Source organism: Enhydra lutris, unplaced genomic scaffold, assembly GCF_002288905.1.
Source record: "Enhydra lutris kenyoni isolate GAN:26980312 unplaced genomic scaffold, ASM228890v2 scaffoldscaffold58, whole genome shotgun sequence".
NCBI lineage: Eukaryota > Metazoa > Chordata > Mammalia > Carnivora > Mustelidae > Enhydra > Enhydra lutris.
Window position 1 is genome coordinate 13097458 of NW_019154142.1, and position 12739 is coordinate 13110196.

At 34.9% G+C, this 12739-nt stretch overlaps 1 protein-coding gene across 2 annotated transcripts in view; it reads right to left on the minus strand.

The window, feature by feature from the left end:
* The window catches only part of LOC111158270 (glutamate ionotropic receptor kainate type subunit 2), a 655816-nt gene that overhangs the window by 247924 nt on the left and 395153 nt on the right, over nt 1-12739 (minus strand). For both annotated transcript variants that reach the window (XM_022520192.1, XM_022520193.1), the window contains exons 7-8: nt 7623-7766; nt 4831-4938 (exon numbers count right to left, since the gene is read on the minus strand). In XM_022520192.1, coding sequence (XP_022375900.1) covers nt 4831-4938; nt 7623-7766 — 252 coding nt within the window. The remainder of the gene's footprint in view (nt 1-4830; nt 4939-7622; nt 7767-12739) is intronic.

Below are 12739 nucleotides of genomic sequence, written 5' to 3' on the forward strand. Positions count from 1 at the left end.
AGAAAAAGCTTTGTGTCTGTGAGAAAACGAACAAAAGCCAGTGTTATTAAAGCATAGAAAACATCTGAGATGGTAGGGAGAGTTGAGGGGGAAGGTAGGCAATACTTTGTAAACCATGTTTGGATTTTAATGAAAATACACTGGGAATAAGTGAAAGGATTTAAACGGAGCAATAACATGGATTGATTTGTTTTAAAAGACACTGGTCTGGCTGCTGACATCCGGGGATGAATTGTAAGGGGGAATAGAACAGACAGGTTTTGTTGGGGCTCCAATACAGATGTTCAGGTGAAAGGTACCCTGGCTATGATTACAACAGTGGATGTGGAGAGATATTTTGGAAGTAGAATACACAATATGGTCTTTGAACTGAACAGAAGAATTGAAGCTGGGAAAACCACTCATTCTTATTTTCTTATTCCTAGTCTGGAGTTCTGAAAAACAAACTGTTCTACTGCCTAAGGAAGACAAAATCTGGAATGGCACCTACAGTTCACCCCACCCCTTTATTTCTCCCCCTCTGCTCCAGAGAAAGCACTGCCACAGCCCGGAGGGCTTTTTTGGACAGATATGACTAGCTGTGTCTGCAGTATTAGTGACCCTTCTTGGACAATGGCTAAATGGGCTGCATTCCAATGAAGGTTCTTGTCAAGATGGAATGGAAAAGATTCAATATGATCTCTGGATGCTAAGTGGGAAAGATGGGTTCATAGTCTCATTCCAACCCCAAACTCCTTTCCCTGAACGTATAAACAAGTAATCTTTCTTTTTAGCACTTACTATTGTTTAATCCTGTATTGTACATTTGTGCCTCCATTTATTATTGGCAGGTTTCCTTCAACAGAGTATAACCTTCCTAAGGGCACAAAATAGAGGTTCACTCTATATTTGTTAGAGGATCAAGTGAACAAACGGAGTGTGTTGGACAAAGATGACCATGATAAAGCAAGGAAAAGGTAGAAGGCATGAGAAGTAATGGATAAAACTATCATTTTACACATTTTTTTTCATTTTCCTCACCTTGTCATGATAAAACAGAATTGAGGATAATCAAATTCTTAGCCTTGACATCTATAAAGATTGTATCTCTAGGTTCTCTTAAAGGCCATGATATTCTCACTTTTGCCTGTTCCAGAGGAAAGTCCTTTGCACTCTACATTTTTTGAGATGAGGAATTGGCACAGAGAACTTGGGTGGAAGGGTGAAGTTCACACACTTGTGACAGATTTGGAATTGTAATTTAAGTCTCTTGGATGACTATTTGTTGAGCCTTCCAAACCATGAACTCTATCAAGGTCGGAGCTCTGTCTTTATATCTATGGGTTGGTAACTACATTTTTGAGGACAAAGAAAAGTAAGGTTGGCAAGACTCATTAGTCTTCATGAATTAGATACTGCTATCACCGCCTGATGCCGCTGAATACACTGTGTGGTAGAGAAGGTAGGAAAGTTGTCCATAAATAGTAAATGGCAGAGCAAGGATTTGAGCCCAATTTGGCCTGAATCCATACCTGGATCTCCTAACCATTCTACTGGATTTAAAAAAAAAAAAAAAAAAAGAGTATATTTTGCTACTTAGAAGCACTTTATTCCTACTACTCAAAGTCAAATCTGTCACAATGGCATTGCCAAAAAATTCCCATTATTCTTAAGATCTGATGAAACTAAATTCAACTGCCCTCTTTTAGTTAATGACTTACATACCTTTTTTTTTTTTAATTTTTTTGAGAGAGAGAGAGAGAATGCAATGAGGGGTAGGGAGGGACAGAGGAAGAGGGAGGAAGAGAGAGAGACTCTGAAGTAGACATGCTGCCCATCAGAGCACCATGTGGGGTTGGATCTCACAATGCTGAGATCATGGCCTGAGAAGAAATTAAGAGCTGGATGCTTAACTGACTGAGCCACCCAGGCATTCCCTTATATACTAATTTCTGAAGATTCTTAAAGCATTTGATTTGAGCTTTTAATTCCCCTTCTTTTCTAATTTACCTTCACCCAACCTCAGTACTTTACGTGCCTCTATATATTTGTTCCAATTTACTTCTTTCTTTTCTTTCTTTCTTTCTTTCTTTCTTTCTTTCTTTCTTTCTTTCTTTCTTTCTTAAGATTTCATCTATTTATTTGACAGAGAAAGAATGCACAACAGGGGAGAAGCACAGGGAGAGGAAGAACCTGGCTTCCCGTTGAGCAGGGAGCTAGATGCAGGTCTTGATCCCAGGCTTCTGGGATCATGACCTGAGCCAAAGGCAGACACTTAACAGACTGAGCTACCCAGGCACCCCTCCAATTTCTTTCTGATGATAATTTTCCTCACTAATTTCTTCACCAATCTTTGACTGATGCCTTTATCACTGGCTTCTACTTTTATCACCTGATTCCTGCATTACTCCTTAAAAGCACAATCCCAATGCTCTGCTATTCCTTGAACTAATAACGCTGCTGAAGATTCAGTTACTGCCTCTGTCACCGTTTATTCATCTCTTACTCCCAACCAGAATAGTTTGATATTCATGACTCCATATTAAAATTATTCCAAACTATAATATCTTTCCACACATCCCATAGACCTCCAGGCTATTCTCTCTTTGAATCATATTATATACTAATACATTGCAAACATCTCATCATGGTGCTCACATTATGACTTAAATCTAGCACTTTAGCTCTGTCTCCTACTTCCGTGAGAGAGTGTGTGTGTGTGTGTGTGTGTGTGTGTGTAAAATGAGCAAATCAAACAGTAGCTATGTCCTACCCCATATTGTTATCTTTTTCTTCAGTGACTCAATCTCTACCAATCAATACTTCTCCATTATTCAAAGGCTAGTTCTAGGCACCTCACATACCGTGACTCTACTTAATTATATCCTTTTTCAGAAATACTCTTTTGTAGCTCTTTTAAAACTTGAAGCAGTTTTCCATTAGTGTGTTATCTGATCACTCTCTATAAAAAGCCCCTTGAAGATAAAGATCATGTGTAATTAATTTATCAAAACAAAATTTCAAATTTCAGAGGAGTATACAAACTATTTTTGAAATCTCAAGGCAACAGTATAACTCACATTGTTGTACCTTGCTTATCACTCTGGTTGATCACCCCATGTACTTTGTAACCATTATATTCAGGGTCTTTCTAGAATCCCCACTATTGCCTAGAAAAAGGTTTTCTATTGTTTCCTTTACAGGGACCAGAGTAACAAGAAAGACCTTGCCATTTCTCTATTGATGTGTTGAAATACTAACAATGGCCAGAGTGCATCCTAGTGACTCGCAAACTTCCAAAAAAATAAGATAACAATATCTCCAGTAAATATTGGAATAAAACCCATAAGAGCTGATGAAACCACACCATTATCAATTCCAGTCTTGGAAATAGAATAATATTCTCATTGTGGGAGCAAGGCAGTTAGAAAGTGACTGCCTCATGAATATTTGTTTTACAGTTTGTTATGAAAGATTCCTGACTTTGCATGGTCTTTCAAAGGGTACAATCTCAAACTCTCAGTGGGCAGAGATAATATTCCTGTCAACTTTAGTCATCAGTTGGTCATGATGTATTTCTTCCTATCTTGGTAAAATTATCAAAAATGTATGTTTTCTGTTTCTAAAATTATTTGAATCAACATTCAAATATGTTATTGTTTTTTTAGGTTAAAAGAGCCCTTCTTCTGATTCAATTTCCTTCTTCAGTTTCCATTTGTAAGTAATGCTTCATGTTTAATAGCTAAATGAAACATAAGACACCTTATTATCTTGAAAACAATATTATCTCAAATATAATTTTTTCTTAAGTTCTTTCTTTTTTAAAGAGTTTTTTTTTAAAGATTTTTATTTTATTATTTATCTGAGAGAGACAGCAAGAGAGAGAGAGAGCACGAGCTGAGTAAAGGGCAGAGTGAGAAGCAGACTCTCAGTGGGAGCCCAATGTGGGACTCAACCCCTGGACTCTGGGATCATGATCTGAGCTGAAGGCAGATGTCTAACCAATTGAGTCACCCAGGCACACTTTTTTAAGGATTTTATTTATTTATATTAGAGAGAGTGAAATTGAGAGAGATCACAGAGGGAGAAGGAGAAGTAGACTTGCTGCTGAGTGGAGAACCTGACATGGGCCTTGATCCCAGGACCCCAGGATCATGACCTGAGCCGAAGGCAGTCACTTAACCAACTGAGCCACCCAGGTGCCCCAATTTTTTTCTTAAGTTCTTACCAAAATATCTTTTCAATAAACTTTCAATGAATCTATCAGAAAAAAATACTTTAATGCATATATTACAAATATAAACAACTTACACTAAAATACTTCTAAAGTAAGCATATACCCAAATTCTGTAATCATTGTCTGACTTTACCCTAGGAATAGAATCAAATAAGACAGACCAGTGTAATGTATTTATGTATATACCTAATTTACTTTGTGTACATTAAGTAAGACATTTCATTTGAATATGACCCAGCAATGCAAATAATGCTTCTGTATTTAATCTTTCTTTATGACCTGCTCCAAACAGTAAGGTCTATGCAAACATAAGTATAAATATTTTTAATTACTATATTAAATCTCAAGGCTAATAAAGATTACATGCATTTCAAAGCATAAGAAAAACTTTGTGAGAAAATAAAATACTTATTTGTCTTAGGACACTTTTTATCCTTGAATACTAATCCTCAATTATTATGTTCAACATAATGAATCAAATATGTATTTTAAGAGTTATTCAATAAAGTTAAATGTTAATGAAATGTGGCTACAAGAGGAACTATTTCCCTATTTCTTCATTAGGATCTGTTGTATTTAATAATTAAAGTAAGTATGTTGAATGACTCAAGTACCTTTTCCAAACCTTCTTCCTTGAGGCTGATCACATCCAAATCAAAATCTGTTCGTAAGCCATTGGTTTTGTTGAAAGTTATTCTGCCTGTGAGACCTTCCCAATGTGCCTACAGGAAAATAAATAAATAAATAGGATTCACAAGCAAGTAAAGGAAGATAAAACATTTTTTCACACAAAAAATACAAAAAATTATTTTCATTACTTCTCATAAATTTATCACTATTGATTTTTAAGACATTTTTTTCCTCTTACACTTTGGAAGATTTTTGTCTATAGATGTTGCTTTAGTCTCAGTATAAAACTTATTATAAATTTTCATTTTAAATAATGCATTTTCTATGAATAATTTTTATGAGAAATTCGAAGATTGTTTTAAATAGTAAAGCTCTTTTGCAAACTGAGAATAATTTAGTCACTTATTATAATACATGAGATAGTGAATATCTCACTAGAGATTGCAAATAGAATTACTGTTATAAAGTATCACTCCTAACTTCATATTAATATGAACATAAATTTATTTTATTACAAAGAAAGAAACTGAATTTAGGAAAGCCTATGTTATACAACTTCAATTATACACTTTCCTCTTAGAATAATTAACTTATTACTTTATTTTCCCTTAAGTGGGACTGGGAGAAATATATCAAAATTATTCATGTCAAGCTATACTTCCTGTAAAAGGAGCTTTCCATATAGAAGGAAGTGAAAATGTAATAATCTAATTACATAATGAGTTAAACCCATTGCAGGTGAGCAAATTTCTGAGTTTTTTTTTTTGTTTGTTTTTCTTTGTTTGTTTGTTTGTTTTGTTTTTAATACAGAAAGTTTTCTCATTCTGCTGGCTATATAGAAAAAATGTTTTCCATTATTTGCCATTTGGAAATAGCTTGGGAAAAAAGTACATATGAAAAATTTCAAGTAATGTTACATATACTCACAGCTATAATGTTTGAAAGAATATACACCAAGATCCAAAGAAATGAAACCAAATAGATTATGGGTAACCTTTCAATAAGGACTACAAATGGATATCATATTACTACACTAGTTAGGCTCCATGTATTTCTATACTTATGTACAGGGATTCTAAAATAGTTTTAGGCTAATAAATTACAAATAAAACAGTAACAATTATAATACATGTCTATATACATATTGCAACATGTCATCACTGAATTTAAACATGTGTTAACTGGTTTCCAATAAAGAAGAAAAAGATATTTAACCTATCCTTTTCCAAAGAAAATACTTTTAGATGCTTAACAAAAATGCATCTAAGTACAAAAATAGTCAATTTGACCAAGAAGTACAGAAGTAGAAGTAAAGAATAGTTAAAAACAACAATCTGGGATAGAGGCAGCATAAAGAAATGTTTATCGGGTAAGAATGTACAATAAAATACAATCACAAATCTAATTCTGAACTACCTAGCAACCAAAGCAAGGAGGAAAGTGTGATATAAACACAATATACAGGGTCCATAATGTCAGACATACCAACTACGCAGGAGAAGCTCAGCTCTTCCTGGCATTGAAACTTTAGAGGAATGTCTCTTGTTGGTCCTCATAAAGAGGCTCACCATGTGATTTAGTGGACAAGGGCCTTGACAACACCTTACAATACAATAGTGAGTTTCATACAACTGTTTGTTATAGGACTGTGTGACACACACCTGAACGCTCAGGTGCTGCATTCAGAAAGCAATTCTTTAACCACCCGAACCTGAGCACTATGTCTGCAGCTCTCTGATGCTCAGTTTTAAACCAGACATAAACGTAGAATGCGAAACAAATAAAGAACTACATATGCCTCAGCGAGTGTCATTTCACCCATCTGAGAGTACATTAAAAATCACAAAAGGAAAATTCATGGGTATTCTTTGCCAAGGAACTGGTATATTCTTAAATATGACCCTATTTTCACTTTTATTTTTGAGATGAATAATTTATTATATGTTGAACTGATGATTTCTTTAAAGCCCATTAAGAAAAATCTTATGTGGGGATAATTCCTGTGATTTTCCTAGCAAAGACTAAATTTTCATAGTCACACTTTCATATAAAAACTCCTGTTATACTCAAATGAAATGTATCCCAAGCTGACAGTCATGATGGGTCAACTAGGAAGAGTGTGTATGTGTGGGGGGGTGTGATCTTCAGAGTTTTACCTTTTTTCTTTCCTCACTGTGGGCATTCTTGGTCTATAACCATAACAGTTGTAATCAGAAATGGTATGTGACCATAAGAATGATTGTATTACACAATACAAAGTAAACTTTGCACTTTTCCGAATGCAGATACTCTGTTTTATGTTAACTGCTAATATAATGACAATAACTAGACATTATATTTAGGAACCATAGATCTAAGTAACAATTCTTTAAGACGTGGGACTTAGTGGAGTGTAAATGGCATTCATGTTAAAAATTGTTGCCTAAAATACATTCTTTAAACTGTATCTCCACATAAATGAAAAGTAATACCTATAAAGATTCAGGGAGGTGAAAACTAACAATGTCATAAATCATAGGTCACAGATTTTCATCTGTTTACACAATCATAGGTATCTTGAAAGATATTTATTTATTTGTCATGTAATTTTTCCCCTTTTCTTCCGTATCTTTTAGTAAAAGTGTTAATTTTGCCCGTATGGAGGAAGAAAGAAAGTTGAATTCAAAATATAAAAGCAAAAGGCCACCTGTGAGGAAAACTAAAATAATCTCAATGCATTCATCTTGAGGACAAAAGAGACTAGGCAGATGTGCTTCTCCCGACATACCCGACATACCTCTTTAATTAGGCTCATAAAACGGGTCCCGAAGCGCCAGGGTTTGTGTCTATTACACTGTAAGGAACTGACTGTCATCTGGGGAAACTGCTGGACGCCCACAGACACCACGTGCACGGCATCATACATTAGAGCAGCATCAGTCTGAAAGCCAAGAACAAGGAAATATGGAGTCAGTACAACAAGTGAAACCCACAGGAGGAGGTTTGGAAGGGGACTGAAAGAGTGAGAGAAATATATACTCATTTTACCTTCACCTAAGGGAGACAACAGTTCTTCGATGCTCTGGTTCTCTTAAATAAGATGCTGTGTTCAAATTACTACATCAGCTCCATTAGAACATTTGACCTACGCTCCCTTTCCTGAAGTGGTAACTCAGTTTCACATTGTCCTAGTATCTCTGTTAAAGTAGGAAATGTGTGAAGGCATTCATCGTTTTATTTTTGTTGTCATCTCCTCTGGCTCTGTTTGATTGTCTCAGTACACAGTCATAGACACACATCATATGCACACACACAGGATGAATGCAACTGAGAAACATTTTGAATGGTTACATAAATGACATATTGTATATGAAATAAATAAACTATTTCCTTGCATAGGAAGAATTCCTTGCAATTTCCTTGCAAAAAGAGATTTGAAAGGAGATTCACCTAAAAGGCTTAAATATAATCCCCAATCTTTTCTTCAACTTAATTTTTCAAAAGGTTCAATCTCAGAAATGATGCTACAGTTTTTGAATCTCAATACATGTATTAATCCCTTTTTAAGAAACTAAGCTTAATCCCCTATACTGTTTTCTTTTCCCCAAATTTCCATATGAATAAAAGTTCCTTTTGTCTTCTCAAGTAAAACGGATATGAATTCTACTGTGTTTGCACCTGCTCAAATGACTGACCACTTTAGAAGTTGATGATAAAAAACAAAATGTTTGTAATTCATAACAAACCAGAGGCTCAGTGACGTTCAAATGCTGTGTTAAATGGAGCCTTGCATTGTGTCTGACGGATCGATGCCAGGCTCACTACCTACGGACGAAGGCCACACTGACTGTAATGCTAGCAATGAACTTTGGGCCATCTGCTTCACATGCCTCAGAATAAAAGCATATATTTCCTCTTCTCATTCACACAATTAGTGAGCTGTGAAATGAATTCCAAAATGAATAGGAACCCTGTAGATTATAGCGTTTGCCACAATACAATACAAAATGAGTACACACAGTCGCTTTCATGCAAATGGATCCTAAGGAGCTTTACCACATAAAATGGAAGACAGCTAAAGAGCACAATGCAATGACAGAACATAATATTAATGCCATTTTATAGTTCATAAATCTTTGGGGAATATAGCTTGCATTCCTAACCTTCACTTTGTAAATACCAGCTGACTACTTCTGCATCCTCTGATGGCTGCGGCGTGAAACTAGGGTCATGGAGTTGATACAGGCATACGTCATGAGCCTGAGGATTAGACTGATACTTGTCTTTGGCCTGAGGTAACATTCAGGAGACAGATCTCAGATACCACACAGGTGGTCGTAAAAACAGTTATCAAGATATGAAAGACAGATTTGATTCCAAATTTTAAAATGCATTTTTAAAAAAAATATCACTGTGAACAAAGGTATGGAGTCATGAACACTTTCACACCCTACTCAGGGGAAGAGAAAGGACAATTTTGCAATTTGCACCACAAAATAGCCTTAAAAAAAAATCTACATTCTTTTTAACCCAGCAATTTCTCTCTTGAATTTGCCCTAAGCAAGTTAGAGATAAGAACAAATGCTACATACATGATTTATTTTTTTTTTAAAAGAGTGGAAACCTACCAAATGTTTGAATGAAGGAAATACAGTAAAATCACAATGGTATTTTATATAACCACTAAAATCGATGTTTTGAAAAATAATCAGTTAGATGAGAAATTGCATGTGATATGATCCTAAATGTAAAAGATTATGCAGAGCTGTGTGTCTAGCATAAGCCATTATATATCTTTATGGGTACTTCAAACGTACTACGTAATTTATTTAACTCTCACAATAAGGGTTTAATAAATGTGCTACTATTGTTCTCATTTTACAAATGATGAAATCAAGTTTGAGAGACATTAAGTAGCTAAGCAACGTCACACAGTTAACAAGTAGAGAGGCCCCAGACTCAGCCTCTCTGCTCATAGCTAGTATTCTTAACCACCATATAACATGTTATATGAATAATAATAGTAGGTTAAAAAGAAGAAAATACACTAAAATGAAACCAATGATCACTCCTGAAAGTTGGTAATTAAAGGAATTTAAACTTTTTATTTATTTTCTACAGTTTCTTTAAGATAGAAGTTTGCTAAATACCATTTGATAATTTTCAAGATGAAAATTTTTATCTATTTCCACAAAATAACTAAAATAATATAAATATGATATTGCTGCTATATGCCATGATTTACTTACATAAGACTTACATGAAAATTCTAGAATAGTAATCTTATCTAAAATGATAATGTTAAGAAGGGATTTTGCCAAATTAAGAGTTTGAAAAATTGTTTTTGGTACATAGTTTCAGCAACAAGATCAGAGAACACACTAGTTGATAATAAAACTATTTGAGGGGCACCTGGGTGGCTCGTTGGTTAAACCCTCTGCCTTCTGCTTGGGTTATGATCCCAGGGTCCTGGGATCGAGCCCTTGCATCAGGCTCTCTGCTCAGCAGGGAGCCTGCTTCCCCACCTCCCCTTCTCTCTGCCTGCCTCTCTTCCTACTGGTGATCTCTGTCTATCAAATAAATAAATAAAATCTTAAAAAAAAAAACTATTTGAGATCTTATGATTTTAAATATAATCATAAAAGAACGATAGTATTTATTAAATAGAAGATAAATACTAGAAAAAATTGTAAGTAGATAAAAAGTTGCTGATCAAATTACTTCTTGAATTTCCAGTTTAAAATATGTTGATTTATGATAAAGAGATACACAGAACTACTGAAACTACTCTGTATGATATTTTCATCAGTTTAGAGTGTTATTTTTGTTCTACTTTTAGACTGGTTGTTTTATGTAATAATATGGAGTTATTTTCCATTTATACTCGCTATCCTGTCAGACTCAACTTTACTGTCTTCTTCGCAAAATCATGCATATGTAAATTCTTCCACCTTTGAAAAGTTGTGAGAAAACTAGTGTTTTTCTTATTTTCACAAGAATGCATATGCTTGAAAATCTGTCTTATACTAGTGATAGTATTACTTAACACTCATTTAGTATTTACTACAGATAAGACATTCTCTTTAAATCATTCCCTTTAAATTCTCACAACCAATCTGCAGTTGAAAATCCACTGAATTTGTACCAAGTAGAAAACTGAGGCAGAGAACAGTTCAGTAACTGGCACGTAGAGGTGGGGCTGGATTTGAAGCCAGACAACCTATTCAGAGTTCACAGCTCATTCTCCGGTTTTTGCTCGGAGTTCCACGTTTAATAAAGCAAAACAGTTTAAATAATTTTAAAGTTACAAAATATAAGAAATATCAATAAGTACTTGAATGTATTAATCCAGATCATGTTTTGATAAGTGGTAAATACATAACAAAAATGGGCTGCCAGGTAAGGAACTGTGTAAGTTATGGAGAATGGATAAATACAACCTCACAAACAAAGGAAGACATCAATATATGGGGTTAGGTCATTAATAGGTTAGTCAGGAAGTAACATTAACCAGGAATGACTTCATGAAAGTAGATTTCTTCTATGCAGTTGCTGCTCAGTGTTCTCAAAAAGGAAAGGTCCTAGAATGTCTTTCAAGATCAGGCTTAAGCGGCATCTCTTACTCCCGACTCTAAATTGTAGAGATTTGAATGAGCTGCTCTTTGCTAAGTCTTTCACCCTCTCATATTGACTTATAATCCCTTGCCAAGACTTTTCTCTTGATGAAAAATAGGAGGGGATAGGTGGAAGAGAGGAGGAAAAAAGTCCAGGAGACACACAAGTTAATTACTTTATCATTTTTATAATATTATTATTACTATCAAGTTATATTGCATGCTTACACTATACTACACAACCGTGTCAATTTCTTTACCTGCGTTCGCTCATTTAATTCCACCAAGACCATATATTTTAGGTGATATTACTATTGTGATTTTAGAAAGAAGGAAACTGAAGCTTAGTAAGGTTAAAGTAATTTTCTCAAGGTTTTGTCACCTTGAGAAAGAAGACTCAGAAAACAAGACTCATGCAAAGCTTAGGTCTTTGAACTACTGTCCGAACTATCATAATATGACTGGCAGAAATAAGACTTAGAAACAAGACTCAGGCAAGACCTAATTCTTCGACCCACCATCTGAACTATCATAACCAACAACATCTCTTCAGCTTATTCCTACCAAAACCATGAAAGGCAATGGAGGATAAATGATGGCAGCAAGTTTCATTTTTTGGAGGCTCTGCTGAAAACCAGATAATTATGTCCCCAGGTCCCAAAAAGAGTACATCTCTGAATTGAGATACAGATAAAAGTTCCTTTGGCTCCCAAGTCAGATTTTTTTCATTTACAGCATAGCTACCTCTAAAGAAGGCTTCAGGATTAAACATAACTGTAATTTAACCAGTTACATTAAAATGGAATATGTGTACAATTTGGTCATTAAAATCTATATGAGAGGTTTAGATAAAATTATAGTCACTCACATCCTTAATTACAAAGACAAAAGTTAAGCAGAGGAAAAAAAACTAAAAAAAAAAAAAATCTGTCCTATTTTCTCTCTTTTAAGAATAATTACTCTCGGGGCACCTGGGTGGCTCAGTGGGTTAAAGCCTCTGCCTTCGGCTCAGGTCATGATCTCAGGGTCCTGGGATCAAGCCCCACATTGGGCTCTCTATTCAGCAGGGAGCCTGCATCCTCCTCTCTCTCTGCCTGCCTCTCTGCCTACTTGTGATCTCTGCCTGTCAAATAAATTTTAAAAAATCTAAAAAGAAAAAGAATAATTACTCTCTTATATATAAATAGATCATTCTTATTGGAAAGCTAGACTATTTCTTTGCCCTGGGAATAGAGTTCAGAAGGAAGTGCAGACCAGGTAGGTATAGACAAACCTAAGTGCTAACTTCCATGCTTCACTG